Source organism: Lepidothrix coronata, unplaced genomic scaffold (genome assembly GCF_001604755.1).
Source record: "Lepidothrix coronata isolate B3197 unplaced genomic scaffold, Lepidothrix_coronata-1.0 Scaffold83, whole genome shotgun sequence".
Taxonomy (NCBI): domain Eukaryota; kingdom Metazoa; phylum Chordata; class Aves; order Passeriformes; family Pipridae; genus Lepidothrix; species Lepidothrix coronata.
In genome coordinates, this window is record NW_016690263.1 from 1,448,849 (window position 1) to 1,469,083 (window position 20,235).

The 20,235-nt window shown below is 36.6% G+C and overlaps 1 protein-coding gene across 3 annotated transcripts in view; it reads right to left on the bottom strand.

The window, feature by feature from the left end:
• ARHGAP5 (Rho GTPase activating protein 5) overlaps window positions 1–20,235 on the bottom strand; it is a 48,060-nt gene that overhangs the window by 16,549 nt on the left and 11,276 nt on the right. For 2 of the 3 annotated variants that reach the window (XM_017820436.1, XM_017820435.1), the window contains 2 exons: window positions 16,129–20,027; window positions 6,337–6,484 (listed from right to left, as the gene is read on the bottom strand). In XM_017820436.1, the coding sequence (XP_017675925.1) occupies window positions 6,337–6,484; window positions 16,129–19,851 (3,871 nt within the window). In that variant the 5' untranslated portion in view covers window positions 19,852–20,027. The remainder of the gene's footprint in view (window positions 1–6,336; window positions 6,485–16,128; window positions 20,028–20,235) is intronic. The other variant, XM_017820437.1, reaches the window with a different exon arrangement.

Sequence of the window (20,235 nt, forward strand, 5' to 3'; positions counted from 1 at the left end):
TCAGTTGAACAAACCCACAGATTATGAACTCCAGTCCCTGACCCTCTTCTCCTAGACTCAAGTTTGTCAACACTTTTCTTGCAGTACTTTAGACAAGGCCTAACAGGTGCATAGCAAAAAGGAATAACCACTTCTGCAGCTGTAGTGCCTCCCCTTCTATTGGGACAGTCTAATACCGAAGGCTTGCTTAGCCTATTCTCCACCACAACCACAAGATCCCTTTCATTACCACTGATAGCCAGCCACTCAAGTCCTCAGCATGTACCACTGCAGGGTCCTTGTAATTCTAATTGCAGGACTTGGCACTTGACCTCACTGAATTCTATCAGGTTCCTATTGTCCCATTCCTCCAGCTTGTCGACCTGCCCCTGAGTAGAAGCCCTGGCCTCAAACACATTAACCACATCACCCACTCTAGGATCACTCACCAACACGATGAGGGTACAAAATGCATTGCAGAGCTATTTAAATCTATTGTTACTGTACCTATCCAGAATCAAGAGTAACAGTCATGGCCCATGCCGGTTTTTTTGCTAAACATACAGCTTCACAGCAGTTGAGTCAACTTAACTGATCATTGTGACTGAAAAAGATGGTCTAACTCCTTGCCTCATCAATCACTGTTTCTGTCCCTCCCTTGTTCCTGCTTCCTGCCTCATGCTTGTTTGGGCACATATTTGACTCTTAACTTACCAGCCCCAATACTACACAGCAGGACCTTGACCATTTTTGCTGATACAGATTTCCAAGCCAGTGAACTCCACTGATTGAGAGATGTCTGACAAGTACTCAAAACAAGAAAGTGGCAGAAGCATAAAGCAAAAGAGAATATTCCTGGCTATTACACCATTTCTTATGAAACTACCCTCAGAATGCCAGCTCTCATACATGAGGCTGAGGGGGATGGAAACTCCTGCCCTTTTCTGTTCTCTGTCCAACAGAACAGGCTCCCAAAAGCTTCTAGCTCTCCCAAGACCCTTAAATAAAAGAAGAGATAATCAATCTTGAATTTTTTGATTTTCCAGCCACTGGGAATATACTTCCACAATTTAGCAGCCTTTTTACCTCAACAGGCGTTGCTGACTCATTTTCATTGCCTATTTCTACCCAGTTCTCTGGAGATAACCTTTGTCTTATCTATACTTTCAGTGTAAAAATCTGACCTCACAGCAGATTCAGCATAAAAGATCTGGGTATGTGAATTTCCCTGTGAGGGAAATTCAAAGAAGGCAATATTCTATTACTTGAATTACCTCCAAAATTGTAGATTTAGCAGGATTACAAAAAGGTATAAATATCAAAAGCAGTAATTATTGTAGATATACCGAGTATGCAATTTTTAATTTCACCTATAGCTCTCCACATGGACCATGTGAAATATTAAATGAGATATGATTGTGGTTCTGTCAAATTCATTCTTCATTCTATATTCTGCTCCTTGTCTCACAAAAATTAACTAAATTATTAAAATACAAATTATTCTAATAACCTTCTCTTCCCTCCATTGTTTCATGTACAATTAACACTGTATTAATGCCAGCAATTTTCTATGACGTACAGAATCTAAAATTTATAATCTGGTCAATGAAGTACATGGATATCAATATCCTATCAAAAAATTTAAAAAACATTTGAAAACTCGAGAAAAAAAACTTAAAATACTGCTGCTATTATTAAAATTTGAATATCATCAGGGGCTAAATTTACAAAATGCTAAAACTGCACTTGTACTCATAATATTAATTTGATGTCTTCTTCCTTGGTAAACAGAACAAAATATAATCTATACCAAACTTTTCACCAACGAATAACAACGAATACAAAAAGTAAATCCAAAACACAAAAAAATATTGAAATATTTAAAACCCCCTCACATGCTAATAGTATTAGTTAGCACTAGTCATGTTGCCTGAACTATTGTAAGTTTGAGAAAGTTAAAAATAATCATCAGTAGGCGTTGAATAGTACACAAACAGTACATGAAATTTTTTACCACCAAAGTGGTGGTGTAAAACAGCATAATGTTACTAACAAAACACTCAAGCTACAAACTTGCCATAAACATGTACACTCTTTACAGTTAAAATTAGACATTCGATATTTTTACATGATATTGCAATACAAAATTCAAACCATATGAACATTTTATTGAAGTTAGACATTAAATTAGCCTTCAGAAATCTGTGTTCCTCTCTCTCAAACAAAATTACCAGAGTATCAGAATATTCCTCTTATACTCCACTTGGTAATTCCTAGAGAAACAGAATTCATGCAATTAATACAGTTTAACAGTTTTGCTTCAAAAATTATCTCAATTCTGCTGCCTAAATTTAGAAAAAATTAGTTGTACTAAAAAAGGTAAGGGTCTACGCTGGACAGTATTTTTTTTTTAAATAACAGGTTTTCTTTTTCTAGCATGTCTTAGCTGAGCACAATTACTTCTGCACAAAAACAGTCACTACAGTTTTCTTAAAAATCAAATCTCTAGTTTTCCCTGCTAAATGCATTTCCATAAGCCTGGTTTACAGAAAACCAATACACTTTAATAGTTCATTTCAAGTGATGAAACAAAATGAACCTCTCTTCAGTCCATCAGGAGAAAGCAACAAAACACACCAGAACAACTATATCATCAAAATTTTCTTTTGGAAGCCTGTAACTGAAAATAGTCAAAAAGCCAATTTACATAGCTGCCCTCATGAGCCAGTCACAAACTGATTTGCAAAGAATGTGATAGAGGAAAAAGCATACATGGAGTTATACATGTTAACATCATGGAGTTATACATATTATATGTCATGTGTGTCACTAGAGAAAGTATTCATATCGTCCATAAAAGGCTACAATAAGATCACAGTATCTTTACCGTAAGTTTTCCTGAAAACATTATACATTTATATGAAGATATTTAGTGGAAAACTTGATAATTCACAATTATCAAGTTACTTACCTGAAAAAAAATATTCTTTTGATCATCTTGTTCAACGAACCAACAAGAAAGAAGTCTAACAACCAACCAAAAGACTATTCATCCTACTGTAATTACAATGAGTTCAAAAATTATAATCATGGACAACGTGGAAACACAGAAGTGAAGTTTGTTTACAGTATTTAGCAAAGTTTTCCTCATTTCTTATCCAGAAGTAACAATATCACAAAATTTAAGATAATCTTACAAGGTATTATGCTTTTTTTTTAAATCAGTAGGTTCCAACAAGCCCAAGTATTACGTGCTATTGCTGCTTCATACTATTGGTATCAGTGACAGCACACACTGCTGTAAAATGCAGGTTCTGACACAGTTAGAGCTTATCAGGTTTAGATCTACTCAGGTATTAACCACGTTGCTCCTCAGTTTCTACTTTCAACACTATCAGAAAGGTTACAAAGGGATTCAAAACCTATATTACATTTCAAAAATAAATTGGTTGACTGTACAAAGCTAAATCAATTCACAATAATGCTTCCTGTTGGAAAATACCAAAGTAAACAGAACACTACACCTGCAGGCCCTGACTTAGGATCCCTTATCTTTACCAGATCTCCCTTTACCTTGACAGGATTCATATGGCTTTTTCAAAAGAAAAATCTGTTGATTTATAAAAGGCTAGAACTTTTCAGCTCCTGGACGTACTTTAATTTTTCCAAATTGTCCCTCTTCTACTGATATGCACTTTTTTTTTTGGTGAGGATATTCCAGAATTATGGAAAACATCTGAAACAGAGAAAACTGTTTTTCACACTGCATACTTTCTAGCCTCAGTCACAGTTTAGATGAGTGGCTAGAAAGCACCATCTTGTATAATGGCACGAAGCAGAAATTGGGAACATTAAAAATTAAGATTAGTCCTTCAAATTGAAATTAATCACATCTTCACAAATTCAGCAACAATCCAAATTACATATTATAATACAAAGGAAGGAGATGAACTCCTTAAAAGGAAAAGCTAAACAATTATGTCCTCTCTAGGAGAAATATACAGATTAGCCAAGTTGGAAAAGACTGCGCTCCTTGATTAAAAAGACTGGTATTCAGTGCAGTTAGTACTGACAGTAGGCTGATTTGGTAAGAGACAGCTGACTATTGGATGACTCCCCAGGGCCAAGAAGCTTTATCAAATAGGAATGGTACCATTCTGGACTCCAGCCTGGAGCCAATAGATCCTGACTTGCCTTCTGCAGACTGATAACCTCCAAATCTGTATTTGTGGAATTTTCTCAGACAGTCCAAAATTAGTGATGTGAGTCTATCTCAGTACAGGATTTGAAAGCAATGCAAGTGAACATCCTCCTCTCTCAAAAGCAACAAATAGATTCTATCCCTGCTTGAAGACACTCAAATACCTACAGCACATTAATCCAATATAAAAATAATACACACCAAAAATAGAACTTCCACAGCCAAGTATGGAGGCTGAAAAGAACACAAAAGTTACTTACACAGAATCCGGAGCAGGAGAAAGAAAATTGTAATACAGATCAAAAGCAGAGCTTTTGTTCTAAGTGCTTAACAAAACAAGCAAGACAACTACTGTCTTCACAGCCACAAACAAAGTAAGCAGATGGCACAGCATTTGTCCAGCTTATATGTATGGCCAGAATTAAAATTCTCCAGCTGCACAGCAGCATCCCAGGATGAACTAACCTATACCCAACCCACTAAAGGAAAAAGCAGTGCCTCCTGAGTAATCACTTTTGAGAAACTCCTACATTTTGAACACATAGCAGCTTAACTAAACATGTTTAAAAGACACGTCATGAGAGGAGAGTAGAAGTGCTAAATCTTCTGGGTGCTTGTATGATTTGATGACTATGAGGGGGGAAAAAAAAAAAGGACAACAAATAATGTTCCCACACTATTATAGCTCTCTCACTCCACAAGCTGGTGAAAATTCTTCAGGAGAAATAGCCTTTTATTTGGAAAGTTTACCACAAAATGAACAGATATTAGACAACACTTTTAAGTAAATAGAACTTTCTTTAGAACTGGATATATAATTTTGTTGTTTGAAAATATTCTTAGAAAGTTAAACACACTCAAATCAAGTTATTGCTAGATTTTACAAACTCTTCAGTCACTTAGTCTTCAGTACTGGAGAATGTCCGTTTTATATAGGTATACATAGTAGCACGATGTAGCCACTTTTAAAGAACAGCAATTCAGACAGTGACTCACCCATGATATTATGTTGGTTTGTTTTGGGGTACTTTTGCAACATAAAAAAGCAAACACAATCTATACATTAAACTGCCTATGCCACTATTACTCCTTGCCCTTCTTCCTCCTTCCCCATTTTTAACTGGGTGAGGTGGAAAAAGCAAAAGCAAGAGGGAAGAAAATACAGCTCTTACCTTTAAGCAAGGAATCCATAGAAGGTAAAGATTAAAGACATATTTATGCTAACATCTCTGACTCCAAAAAGATCAGTGCCTGAGGTTTCAACTCTTTTTTTTATTGCAATAATGCAGTATGTGAACCTGTAAAAACAGCTATTAGGCTTACCACCAGTAGTAATTCTTCTGGAAACACTACTCTTACAGATGGCAGCAAAACTGAATTTTACCATAAGAAAGAAAACCCTTCAGTTTTACTCCTGCTAAAACTGCTACTATCATCTTACAGCCAAAATTGTATTACAGAACTAAGCAAACATTGAAAAAGGTGCTGTTTTACTTTATGCTAAACAATGTCATAAAACAGCCCTACGGGTGTTTAAGCTCAGTCACACTGTCACTTGCTCCAAATATAGCAATACAGCATTTATGAAACTTCAGAGCAAGCAGGATCTACACACTAACTGAAAACTGGAGCTCACAATCTTTAAAAACAAACAAAATAAAAAAAAAAAACAAAAAAACCAACCTCAAAAAAACAAACAAAACCCAACCACAGGTCACTCCCAAACCTCAAAACAAATCCCCACTCCTAACTGTAGTCTTCTGTTGGACCAGCAAAATCATCCTACTTGCCTCATGGTCACACAGTTAATAGGCTGAAAGCAGGGACAAACACACAACCAGGAAGCCAGGGAGAAAGGAGAGAGAGAAAACCAAAAAGTCATTTGCCATTAGAAAAAGATATAAGTTTTTTAAATTACAGGAAACACATTAAACTTCAAACATTTGCCAAAAAGTAATTAAGTATTTGTATAAATAAAGTCAAAAGACATATTAAGCACACAACTTAGAAAGCACATTCTACTTTTCCAATGTGCCTAGCCCACAATTATTTATTTCTAGGACAAAATTCTAGAAGTACTTTAAAACAGAAAATGAGAGGCTTTACTCATTATGCAAAGTGGGAAAGTCTTTCCTCCAACAGTCCTCCTATCTTACCTGTATCTTCAATGAATTGCACACATTTTTCAACAAACAGAGGTATCGGTTTCTCAGGTGTAACCAAATCCTGTAGGGGCATCCCAAAGTAATTACTTTCCCAGTTTCTACGGATTGGAGGATTGAATGTCTTAGTTTTCTTTTTTGGCTACAACAAAACAGAGTTATTTAAGTAATATTCAAGTAACATTTTAACTGACTCATATTGCAATCATTCAGTAAACACAAACAGATCACACAAACTGAATGAATAAAAATTAAATGTACTTTCTAAATAGCATACATTAGATACAAAGCACTCAAATAACTTCTAAAAGGTTTGGCCCTTTTTGTATCACGTTAGGAACAGGATAACCCAATGTATCAGTAACTGAAATACCACAGGAACAGAAATAAAGACACCACTTGTTCAGAGTGCTGTGGACAAGTCTTTACATACTAACTTTCAACACTGCTCACAAATGAATCTACATGAATCACATCTGATTCATGACCTCTATAAAAATTATTAAGATAAAACTCTGAAGTTCTGCATATAGTTAAAGACACAAAATAATCTTTATACTACAATTGTACAAGAAACATGATGATGCAGAATGTATAACAATCAATCTCAAAGTTAAAGTTGCAGGCACTCCCATTAAGCATGATTGCTTTGTTACAAGCACAGGACTTTAGCCAAAAGAAGGTTTGCATACAATCAAATCTAAGACATGTTTCTTATGGAGTTTTATTGCTTGCTTTTATTTTTAATTTTTTCCCTTGAGAAGGACTTTAATCAGTGGAATTGATAAATCACCTTTGGATGATTACAAGAATTATATTGTATTAGATACCATGTTTCATCTCTGAATGTTGATGAAACCACATTACATCATCAAAAATATTTACTTAGGCAGCATCCAGTTCAGATTACCAACAGCTGAAAGCACCAAGCTGAAGCTAAACTGTATAAAACTAAGTGAAAACATCTTTGTCAAATGTGGAATTAAAGACCATTTTAGAGATAAGTCCATTAAGGCAGCAAAGAAAGGAAAAACAATTTAAATGCTTTTTTCCTAGGTGTTCAGTGCATATCCCCCCATCTTAGAATAAATGAAGCAGCACTCAAGACTCTGTATTTTAGATCAACAGGATAGAAAAAGACACTGTGACTCTTGGAAAGCAATCTGGTTATGGAATAATAAACCAGGATTCTACAGAAGCTATATGAAAATTATAAATATTATTATCTGTGTAGAATACCTGGACATAGTACGACATATTAAATATATCTGCAAAATTGGAGTAAAGAATGCTTTTTTCTAATAGTTGTCCTGCGTTTAGAAGAATGGTTGCAAGGGACAGAGACATCAAGTATGACATTAATCAAGTATGACATTATACACTCAGGAAGGGAGAAAGGTTTCTTAGGTGAACTGTCTACCTGAAATCAGTTTAATCTCTAAAGTGGAAAATGAGAATTTGTCTAAAAAATTTAAAAAAGCAGAAAGAAAAAAAAAGAATAAAGAGAAAAAGAAAAAAAAACAACCCTGAAGTCCTTTGCAAACTTGTCTAAAAGTAGAGTAAGAGAAGAGACGATAATTGCAAGACAATTCCATAAACATGAAATGGTTATTTCACTAGGCAGAGTTACAGCAATAAGTTTATCAGCTATTTCCCATTATATATCATTATGCATTTTGTCTCTCCAGTCCAATATTTATTAAAATCTCTCTCACGATTTCTCTTTTTTTAGGCTGTGAGTGCATAAACCCTCCACTGACAGAGCAAATCAAATCTTCCTGCAAATAACACTATCTACACAATCTTCACAAAAAACACTTCTGTAAACTAAAACCAAGAGTTTAAGGCATTAAAAAAACCAACATCAAATCATCCTCATTTGAGACTTCAATGCTTTCCTTAAGTTGTGGGTCTAGACTTCTTAAGTAGAGAACTTGTCCTGAACAAAATGGTGTGTTACTGTGCGAAAGACCTGATCTTTGCCAAAAGATCAACTAATTTCAGGGAAAAAAAATATGGGTCTCATTTCCAAAAAAGTATGTTTTAGTGACAGCTTTTTTTTTTTAAATCCCTGTTCCCCACTCTGAGAAAATAGCAGCTTTTCTGATCCAGATATAGAAGTGAACTTTTATATTTGCTAGTCACAATAATGGCTATCAGAAATTTTCTGTGTAAGATTAACTTTTAAAATATCTCTAAGGAAACAATGAACAAAACCAGTTAAACATTAAACTATTCCTTTAGTTAAAGGGCACCTGAACAGTTTTAATATTCCTGGATTTTGGCAGAGAGATTATGATTTTGCCCCAGGTACTTTTAGTTTAATAGTTATGCCCAATGCACCTACTCCCCAACAATACAGCAGTCATCTAGTACTGCACGTAGCAAATATTGGTTTTCTTCATTATTCTTCTTCTACATCATAATGAAAAAGAACTAATAGGCACCAAGTTAAAGAAGACAAGAACCAACACAAAAGTTTTGTTACTTAAACCCAGCAAAAAAGATTGTTTCACATACCACTGTTTTCCTGTTACTAATTAAAAGACCAGCCCAACACTATAAAGTTGAATCCTTAGTTTTCATATAAATCTGTGGGGTTTTTTATAATTGATTGCTGCACTTATATTGAGCTTTCAGCATGGGTTTCACCACTCACTTCCTGCCAAAGACAACTTCTCTTCATACCCTAACTGAAGTTAAAGCCAAACCTCTAACAGATCCTTATATATTTTGGCAGGAAAGCATTTTACTCCGAGAATCCCAAACTTGCCTTGCACTGCTGATACTAAAAGCATTTACTTGCAGTATTGCTTTAATTGCAGCAGTTCAATCACCAAACATGTTGCAAAAGATTAGCTCAAGCCCTCTTAATATAAGACAAGGTAAACAAAAACCCACACATTCTAGCATGGAAAAGTATCCAATTCTTGGTTTCAAACCCAGAAATATTACAAAGAGCATGAAACCATGAAAAAAATATAGACATAAAGAATATTCAAGTTTAACCCTCTTGACAGTAGGTACCAGGGAACCAGATAAGCAGCACTCATCATCTGGATAGAAACATGGCTGAGACTTCAGCCAGCTACGAGTCTTGGGAGTACAATACACTTAAATACAACCTCTTAAAATTAACTTAGACAACTAAAAACTACCCAAAACTATCTATCAAACCCCTTTATGGATGAGCTGCTTACTCTAGCAAGCCCTCTCTGTTCAAGACAGGCTCCTCTTCCTTTTTTTCATCTTACCTTCAACCCACCAGAATTATCATCAATAATTTATTTATCAGAGGGGAAATCCAGCTACTTCTCTACCTCCCACAAGCTTCACTCTACTTTCGATACAAAGGAAAGTTTCTGCCTGCTTCATTTGCAGTCAGCCCTGGGTTCATGAAAGGCAAAGTCAATATTTTCAAGACTAGTAAAACACTTGATAAAACCACGCACCATGAATAGCATTTACAGGCTTAATAAAATATTTGTAATCTCTAATTCATAGCCAGCTCTTCAGAAACTATATGACATAGAATAATGCAGATGATGGTTCCTAATGTGCTCTTTCTTCCCTTTACACATTCTGCCATTTTTAGAATTCCAGCTTGTTACAGTAAGTTTTAAACTACAGAGGCTCAAGAAGAAATATGTCTCTAAATATGCATATTAAGAGTGTTAAATTTGAACAGATGAAACCTGAAAGCACAGATTCTGGTATTTCCTCTACTCCTCAGGAGAAAAAAAAATTTCACTGCACATTCCAGTCTGAAGTAAACAGTACTTTGCTAAATCAACCACTGAATTTACACAAGAACACTTGAATAAAAATGTAAGTGAATCTTCCGTTGCTCACATGTTCACCATAGTCTTATTAAAATGGAGAGCAACACACATGGGCTCTACAGTTCCTGACACTATTTCAGTACTAGCTTAAACAAAAAAATTAATATACTTTTGAAATTATAATGGTACCAAACAAGTTTAAGCATAAAAAAATGACAAAAACTGTATTACTCACATCATGTTCTAAAACAAATCAGAGTAAAATATGTGAGAATTCATCCAGATGCTAGTGGATATTTCTTGCTGAAATACTGAAAAAAGTTTTCAGACTCATTTAAAGTAATGGAATTCCTGCTACAGAGAATTACTAAATTAAGACAAGGCTTGCTATTATTTCATGTGGTAATAATACTAATAGATTAAATCAATAATAATTGATAAATAACTTTTTAAATATTTTTGTTTACACATAAAAAGAATGCAATGAGAACAATGAAAAGCCAAGGAGTACTATGGTTCAGGCCTTATATTAATTCATAAACTGCATTACACTTGCAGTTTTAAGGTTACTGCACACACATGAAGAGGTTCCTCCTGTCTGAGATATTAGAAGGCTTCCTTCAGCAAGATCCTTATGCTCTAGGAATGTTCATGTCCTTTCACGGCCTCAAAGTTTCTGCAATTTCTGTTGTTCTGTATCCCCAAACTCATCAAGTTAAACCGAAGACAAAAATAATTTAAGATATAGTTTGCAAGGCTGCTGCTTTTCATGTGTACCAACACCAATAATGTTTATACTACACCTTAGTATTACAGTCTTAAAGATTCTAATTGTGATAAGCACCTACTTGTAGTTCCCACTTACAATTTTTGAAAGAGACCCGGACACGAATGAGCATTAATCTCAGCTGGAAAGGTCTAACTTGGCAAAGAAGAACAAAGGCAAAGCTGCATATGAACATGGTACACGGTGCTTAGTTCCTCCAAGTTTATGAACACTGCTAATGAGCTAAATCAAACATAGAAAGCATGCCAAATGCATACTGGAAAATGCATTAAATCTGAGAGCTATTTTGTTTAATAACAGCAAAAACAAGGTGCTTTTTTCCTGAAGAGAAACTTGACAGAAAAAGTTCTGTAGGGGAAGAAAAAGGGCCATCATAGCTTAACAAATACTAGCACACAGCATGCACTTGAAAGCTTACAAACTCAGTGTGCTCACACAACTCCACATGAGCTTGGCTAAAAAGTCCTGTGACTGAAGCAAGTCTGCTTTCTTTTTTGTCCTTCTTTCCACTTCTCTTTATATACATCCCTACCAGAAAAAGTTCAACAATCCACTTGTTAATAGCACACGTAAGGCCACACAATAATTTTTTCAGAAAATTTAGACGTGGTATCAAGGATAAAGGTGGGTGGATCACAAGTCAGACTATACTGGACTGATTCAACCTTCTCCACTGAAAATATGTATTGTTTTCTAGACGCAAAGATAGAACAACCATCAGTTGGTTTCACCAGTCTGGACTCAAGTAAGGCACTTGGTGATGGCATACAGGAAACTACTGTAACAACTGGAGTAGCAGAAGAAACATGATATTCAACAACAAAAAGGACCATCACAGACCAACGCAAAATCATGCCCTGGAATGCACGACTAACAAAAGCCATGTGCTGTAAGGTGCGTGTAGCATGTACTACAATGTACAGGTACTACGTGTATTGTACTATAAATCACCTGTACTATACGGTAGGAAGTCATTAATCGGAAGTTATCAAGGACAAGAACAGGTCAAAGGTTCCTACAGTCACAGTAACTGAAGCTAAGAAAAGGCTGAGTGCGATCACACAATTTTGTCAAGTAGTAATTTCTAGTAGGCATCAACAAACAGTAGTATTATATGATGCACTGCTATGACATTCTTTGCGATAATATACACAGTTTCAGTCATCCTCATTCAAAAACATAAGTTCAGAAGAAAATTTTGGGTTTTTTTAAATCTTCTAAAACTCAGATCGAGTAGCCATTTTCTCTTCACCTGTTTGAAGGTGACAGATCACAAACACTTCAGGAGAAAAGTTACCGCAGGAAAGGTGGAAACTAGGAATTGCAAGAAGATTCTTCACCAATACAGAGGAAACAGAAGTTCTGGATGAGTTTTACAGAGTAGTGAGAATGAGGGGATAAAAGTTTTCAGAGAAATTATTTCTGTGATAGTGGAAAACAGAGCTCATGGACAGTTCTCTTCCACTTCTGACTACCAGTATACTGAAACAAGATCTAAGAACACTAGCACACTGTTATGGACAAAAACAATGGGCAAATAATTCAGACCAAAGCACACTTTCTTAACTGGTCTCAGTTTTAAATTGTTTGATTTCCTTTGGTAATAAGAATCAGTAGATGACCTTGAAAGTAACGTTACCTGCTCACCACAGCCTTGTCATTACTATACCTTCCACAGTAAAACATTTTAATTTATGCTTCCAAATAGCAAAAAGTAACAGAATTCTGAATATTTACTTCTGCCTTTAATAACATGTGTTCACAATAGATGTTTAAAGTTTGTTACATGTGTTAGCCAAACTACAGCTGCCATTCTCCTACTGTTAGGCAAATCTCACTTCCTCCTTTCTACCCACCCAACTCTTTGCATTCTTCAATTTTTTTACCTGGAGCCTACAATCACACTACAGCCATTTCCTACCTCCCTATATCTGTCTTAGCGCCCATTGTGAGCTGGGAGACTGGGGGCCTGAAAGCATCAGGACAGAATGAGAATCCATTAGCAAGGTAATGTCTTTCCTGCAATACCTTACAAGAAATCCACAGAGAAACACCACATCTCAAACCAACAAAGATACAAGGAGTATCAAGCATGTCACATCATATTTAGGCTTTAAAAAGCAACACCACAGTACAAAGCTGATTAAAAAAAATCACTGCAAAAGACAATTAGGACCTCAGATTTCAAAGTACGAGTTTTTCCAAATAAATTCATTTTGTTTGTAAGATTTCTGTATTTCAGAATCGCTATAATTATAGCAAGAATGTATCCCATGTATCTTATGTTCCTTTTTTATAGAGAGGAACAATTTTCCTCAACAAGGAAAATATAATCTGAGTAATTTTTGAGTTTCTGTAACAAAAGACTGCTAGCTGCTCATCTAAAACAACACAGGAAAACATAGAGAATAAGTTCCAAAACTAATAAAACTGCATCTCTTCTGAAAAAAAATTAACAGTTAGAAACCCCAAAGTATATTACAAACTAGAATGGTCCATCACTTGAACTGGAACTACACTCACTTCAACTTAATGCAAGCTAACACACAGAGAAGTTACTACTTATCAAAAGCACTGAGCACTCAACATTCTTAGATATTTTGAAAGCTTGCAAGCATTTTCACTAATAAGTTAAATTTGTTTTCTCAATCATTACAATAATTTCTATTACTATTAGAAGTTTTCTGTGACTAATTTGAGTAGCAGCCCTGCTAGTTGTGAGTTTAAAAAAAAAAAAACAAAAAACCACACCACCAAACCACAAACCAAAGCAAAATCAACCAACCAAAACAACCAAGAGCTACATTAAAAAGAACTTAAAACAACTCTACTCTTCAAGAGTTGTAACCACTACAAAAATTTAGAACAGCCTGAAACTTTAAATTCAGGCTTCTTCTCAACAGGCCAAAACCAAAAGTGGAGGCATCGCTGAAGATATCAGGGGTTTCCTGACACAGTACCGGGAAGAAAAGACCCCACTATACTAGGTCTACTCAGCTTAAAACATAAATATCCAACTCAGGGTAACTTTCTGTCAACTCAACACAGCTGGGACAGTAGGAGGATTATGAAACTGCATTTCCATTTCCATGTAGCAAGATTAATTCAATTAGAAGGAGTCCAGGAGTTGGACTCGACGATCCTTGTGGGTTCCTTCCAACTCAGGATACTCAATGATTCTATGAAAAGTATATAAATTATTTTTTAAAAAACATCTAAGTTTCCCCAAAAGAGTAATTTCGAAGTATTTTTAATCATATGATTTTATACCCACAAGACATCATTATCCAATGCTTATGAGTAAGCCTTAAGAAAATTTAGTGCCCTTTAAATCAGTCATGTGTAATTCAAATCACAGCTGCATACCAGGAAGTGCAATACAGAATTTAATCTATTAGTAAAATTTACCTATGCTCTACTTTAACAAAATGTATTTCTAACTGCTATACAAGTACTGTCAGATTTAAGCTAAAAAGGACATTTTTAAAATGCTACAAAAGATAATATTAAAATCGGCTTACTTTCAGACAAGAAAAAAATATCTAACTGATCAGAAACACCCTTGATTTCATGTCAAACAAACATTACACCCAACACAATGACTGAGAAAGTAAAAAGAATTAAAATCTAAATTATAAGTGTCCATCTAAAACTTAGACCAAAACACTACCTTGATATAACAACTTTTAAGGCAGTAAGCCAAAAAGTAACTATCGGGCATAAAGATTAAAATTAAACCTTTTTTAAGTGGAGTGCAACATTATCATCTTCCCTTTATTTCCCTATTGCGTTCCTTGTATTTTACTCGAACAGAGAATCCTACAGGTAGCGCAACTTTTAACTTGATTACCTGTTTGCCCACACTAGGAAAATGCAGCAGTCAGTAAAACCACTATGCAAAGTTTCCTTTTCATGCTCTTGTTTTAGAGTTCCAGGTTGAACTGAGAATTAAAAAGAAACCACTCCTTTCATTCACCAACCCTAAAACTCATTCCAACAGCAAGAACTGCAAACTGAAAGAACCAGTTCTACTCAAAAACTCACAAAGCAGTTTTTTGTTTTTTTTTTAAAAAAGTACCTAACTCAAATGGAAGGAAGCCTGCACACAGAATCATAGAATCGACTGGGTTGGAAAAGACCTCTGAGATCATCAAGTCCAATCCTTGCCTTGATCCAACACCGCCACGGTTACTAGACCATGGCACTAAGTGGCACATCCAGTCTCATCTTAAAAACCTCCAGGGACGGTGAATCCACTACATCTCTGGGCAGCCCATTCCAATGTCTGATTATTCTCTCTGTAAAAACTTTTCTCCTAATATCCAACCTAAACCTTCCCTGGCACACCTTAAGACCGTGCCCTCTTGTCCTACTGCTGGTTGCCTGGGAGAAGAGACCAATCCCCACCTGGCTACAACCTCCTTTCAGGGAGTTGTCGAGAGTGATGAGGTCTCCCCTGAGCCTCCTCTTCTCCAGGCTGAATAGCCCCAACCCCTCCAGGCTTTCCTCATAGGACCTATGCTGGAGTCCCTTCACCAGCCTTGTTTCTCTTCTCTGGACCTGCTCCAGCATCTCAATATCCTTCCTGAACTGAGAGGCCCACAGCTGGACACAGTACTCCAGGTCCTTACCTGGTCCTGTTGACCACACTGTTCCTGATCCAGGCCAGGATGCCATTGGCCTTCTTGGCCACCTGGGCACACTGCTGACTCATGTTCAGCTTCCTGTCAATCCAAACTCCCAGGTCCCTCTCTGCCTGGCTGCTCTCCAGCCACTCTGTCCCCAGCCTGTAGCGCTGCAGGGGGTTGCTGTGGCCCAAGTGCAGAATCCGGCACTTGGCCTTGTTGAACCTCATCCTGTTGGAATCAGACCATCTCTCCAGCTTGTCCATGTCCCTCTGAAAAACCCTCCTGCCTTCCAGCAGATCAACACGCCCCCCCCCAACTTCATGGCATCTGCAAATTTGCTAATGGTACATACAGAGGTTAAAATAACTGAAACTTATTGAACACCTGCTTAAGTACACAAATCATCTCATTCCCTAAGGTTTGCTAGTTCTGAGCAACTTAATAGAAACTTGAGACAAAAATTAAACAATATTACATGAAAATTTTAAAGCACCAGTTTCAAAATACAGTGCAACTCTTGCATATTTTGACTCTTCCCTTTTTACAATGCACCAGAAGTTGTAAATAAAATTTAAATCAACTGACTTACCTTCTTATCTTCTTTTACTTTGTGGGGTTTCTTTTTCATTTTTTTATCATCCAACTCTTGATCTGATGTAATAGCAGGGTTATCTATGCCACCCTTCCATGTTTCAACAGGTGAAAGAAGTGGGTCTTCCTCACTTCCACGATGTCTTCCTTTTCTTTTAGTTTTAGAGGTGGTAAAAGCCTCATCATCACTTGCATCTGAATGTGTTCTTCTATAGTAAGACTTGGCTTTGCTGAAGAGAGTCTTAGACTTGTATTTGTATTTTGAAGGTCTTCTTTCCCCATGACCTTTGGATACTCTATCAGCAAACCCATTTTCTTCCTCACCTTGGGTATTCATAACAATTGAGTTTCGAACTTTAATAATACGATTCTGACTATCATCTGGAACCGCATAGATATCGTCTGCAAAGCCTTTATGTTTGTAAATAGTGTCAATAGGTTCAGCATAGTTGTCAGATTGGTCTATATCTTCTGGTGGTGCCGCAGGCACTCGAGAAGGTTGTTTCCTGGGGTTTTTGCCAATACCTGCCTCAATTGTTTTCAGGAGGTTAGGATCGAGTTTTTTCACATTTGTTCTTGGAACAAGTGGTTTCGGTTTTATCGGAGGAGGCACTTTATGGTTACGTTCATGGTCATGACAATTGATTGGTGTACTGTGAATAGGATATTCATTTCCTTCTAAATCCAGTCGGTACTTTGAACGATCACTAGGTGCTGGGAGTAGCCTTACATCATCACCAATTGGACTGTAAGGTGGTGGCCCTTCGGTATCATCCTCCGAATCTGGGTAATTATAATCAAGGGAACCTCCTCTTGGAGATCTTGGAAAAACATCTTCACTTGTATGCGTTGTTTCCCTTGTGCTGTCTGACATGTAAGAACTTTCAATCATGTTTTTCTTCTCTAATACATCACTGAAGAACAACGTGAAAACCTCAGTTTGACGATGATATTGAGATAACGAATATAAAGCTGTAAATTTAGCAGTAATTTCTGTTGCTATGTGTTCTCCTTCAGTCATGAGTTCCTTGATTGCTTCATTCTCAAAGAAGTCTGCCTGGCTATCAGTAACGGCCACCAACTGGACAGGAATCGTATCCTGAACTTCAGAAAGAAATGCCCGAAGCATTCCCATAGATGCCTTCCGCTTTGCAGAATAGACCAGTATATATCCATGAACAAGTTCATCTTTCCTTACACCAATTGAAGAATGATATGATAATATAGTTATCTGTATTCGACGCCTCTTTTCACCTATTATTTTATCAAGCATCAAAGAATTGTTCTGGCCAGCCTGAGCAGCACTACAGGAGTGCGAGTCAAGGAAAGGTGAAAGAATAAGATCCACACTGAACGGATCACCACACATGGCACACATGACAATCCTTAAGTCAGCTTCTGACAGATCTTTAATGGTGGGAACTGGACTTACAACATCAAAATTGTGTTTAACTGCTTCCAGTACTCCCCTCAGAGCTTGTTTTATTTGGGTCTCATTAAATTTGCGTGGATATGTACCAGCAGGTACATCTACAAAAGGACACTGTAACTTGTTTGCCAATTGCTGTCCCTGATGTCTCAGAATAGGTAGATTCTTGCTAACGCTGTCCCTCTGGTTAGCCAATATTAACGTAAACGAAAGACTAGCCATATACTTGTCTCTCCTTATCTGAGATGCTTCAGCCCTTATTTTTGCAATGCACTCCCCAATAAAATTCAGTGATTCAATAGAGTTAAACACGCAGAAACAACCATGTGGTTTGAAGGCTGAGGTCCACAACTGAGTCAGCAGGTATGGAGATTTGGCATCAACTGGCCTAAGATCCAGTTCATATATTTTTCCATCTAATGCATATTCATCATCAGTGGATTGCGTCCGAATTTCATTTGCCAATTCTTGTGCAAGGCCATCTTTGCCCAAAATGAAAAGATTGACTTTATCAATGTTGGCACTATCATGGTATAAATTTGAGCGGCCATGGTCTAGTTGCAGAAGACTGTTGGCAAGCAACTCCTCAACTTTTATGTCTGTGCAATTTTGGCCACTGAGACAAGTTTCTTTAGTTGGGTGATAAACAAATCCTATGTGTTTGAGCAGAAGAGATTCTCTATCAGGTGCAAGTTTCTGTAAAGCTTTGTATCTAGGTTCTTCACTCAGAACTGCATGAATTTCACTCATTTTATCTGTACTTGGTGTTGCATTAAGATCCAGGTCATAAAACAGCTCTGAATGTTCAAAAAGCATTTCCTGAAACTCCTCTTTGGCTTTTTCAACAATCTCCCTTTGATGCCTACCATACACTTCCTTACTATCTGCATCAGTGATGTACTTGAATGCTTCGTCCTCCACCACAAAACATATAACTTCTTCCCATGGCTGTCCGGGTGAAATGAATTGGATTTTCTCAAGAGTTTTTTTGAATTTCTCCTTCATTTCGACTCTCCTTTTTTCTGATATAAGATGCTGCACATGGTTTTGATAAACTTTTTCTGCCTCTAGGGTAGTGAGAAGGTCAAACGGAATCCTTCTGTCATTCACTTTATCTATATGGTCAGTTTCATCCCAGGGCGTTTTTTCAAGCACTACGAAACAGGACTGGAAGTCAGGCCTTTTCTCCATTACCTTCAAGGCTTCTGACCAGCTCAAGAGTTCAATTTCGTCAAGATTTGATAGAAGAGTATTAAGAGCTCTTGGCAATGCATTAATGTATTCCTCTTTTCTTTTTCTAATATGTTCCTGTTTAAGCTGCTCTATGTGTTTTGAAAATGTATTTTTGGCCTTTTTAGTTCCTTCCAAATTTATGTACTCTTCATAATCAGGGTGATTTTTCAGTTTGTTACTAACAGTTTTCCAAGTTGCATGATAGTCTCTCACAGTTTGGACAAGTTTTTCAAACTTATCTGTTGCTGTAACAACTAGCTGTCTTTGAGTTTTATAGGCATCCAGATAGGGGATTATTTTAGGCTTACCACGAGTTTTATCCATCATTTGTACCAGTGCAGTAAAACATGTTTCAACATTGACATTAAATCTTGCCGATGTTTCCACTACCACGAGGTTCTTCTTATTTGAAGCAAAGGCCTGAACCTCTCGCAGATAATGATCCACACATTCATCACACTTTGTTGCTGCTATTATTATGGGTTTTTTAGATTTTGAGAGTTGGATATAGAGGTTATTCACAAATTTAAGTTGATCATCAAACTTCCTATTGCATCCTTGGCTTACATCAATGCACAATAAAAATCCATCTATGCTCAATTTCCCTTCAGGCATTTGTTTTTGCTCAAAGTCTTGCTCCAAGCCTAGCTGATCTGTGCAAATGTACATTAGTTTTTCTGCGGACTGCAGTTTGGAGGCAGCTGCACGTTTTATGTACGGTTGTAAATTTGTACTCCGATGAGGCAAGAAAGTCTGATCATCAATGAACTCAGTCTGTTCAATTACGTGAATTCTGCACTCGATTCCATCCTCGCCGCTTTGTGTTACGTCACCCCAGTACAAAAAGTGATCATTGTTAACAACTCTTCCTCCAAAGTCAATTGTGCTAAGCACAGAGGTATGCTCAGGATAATATTCATCTGCTTTCGAACGAACGAATCTATTGCACAAACATGACTTTCCAACTCCACAATTACCTTTATCCTTTTCAGTTCCAGACAGTCCAACAACACTAACAGCATAAGATGGAGGGCGTGGCTCTTTGTTTTTTGCCATCATAACTTTCCTCTCATCCTTTTGCAATTATCAAGGTAACTGTATGTGGTTTTCATTCTGGAAAAGTTCCTACAAATTTAAATTGTATATCCAGGGTTCCAGAAAGACCTTTCAGTTGTTCCTGCTTCAGCTTGTCATTGAGAGAACCTCAGATAATCAGGATGAGGGTGATCATCTTCCTAAAAAATACAAAGAGAAAAAAAAAACTTCAAGATTGCAGGTATTTCTTTGGTATATTCATGAGAGATAAGAGATTTTAAGAAGCACTTTTGCTTGCTTACCCTGATTTTCTATGTATATGAAAGCTCTACAACTACTTTAAATGAGATCTTAAATTTGTAATTCATTCATGTTAAAGCTATTTATACTACAAATTTAAAAATAAAC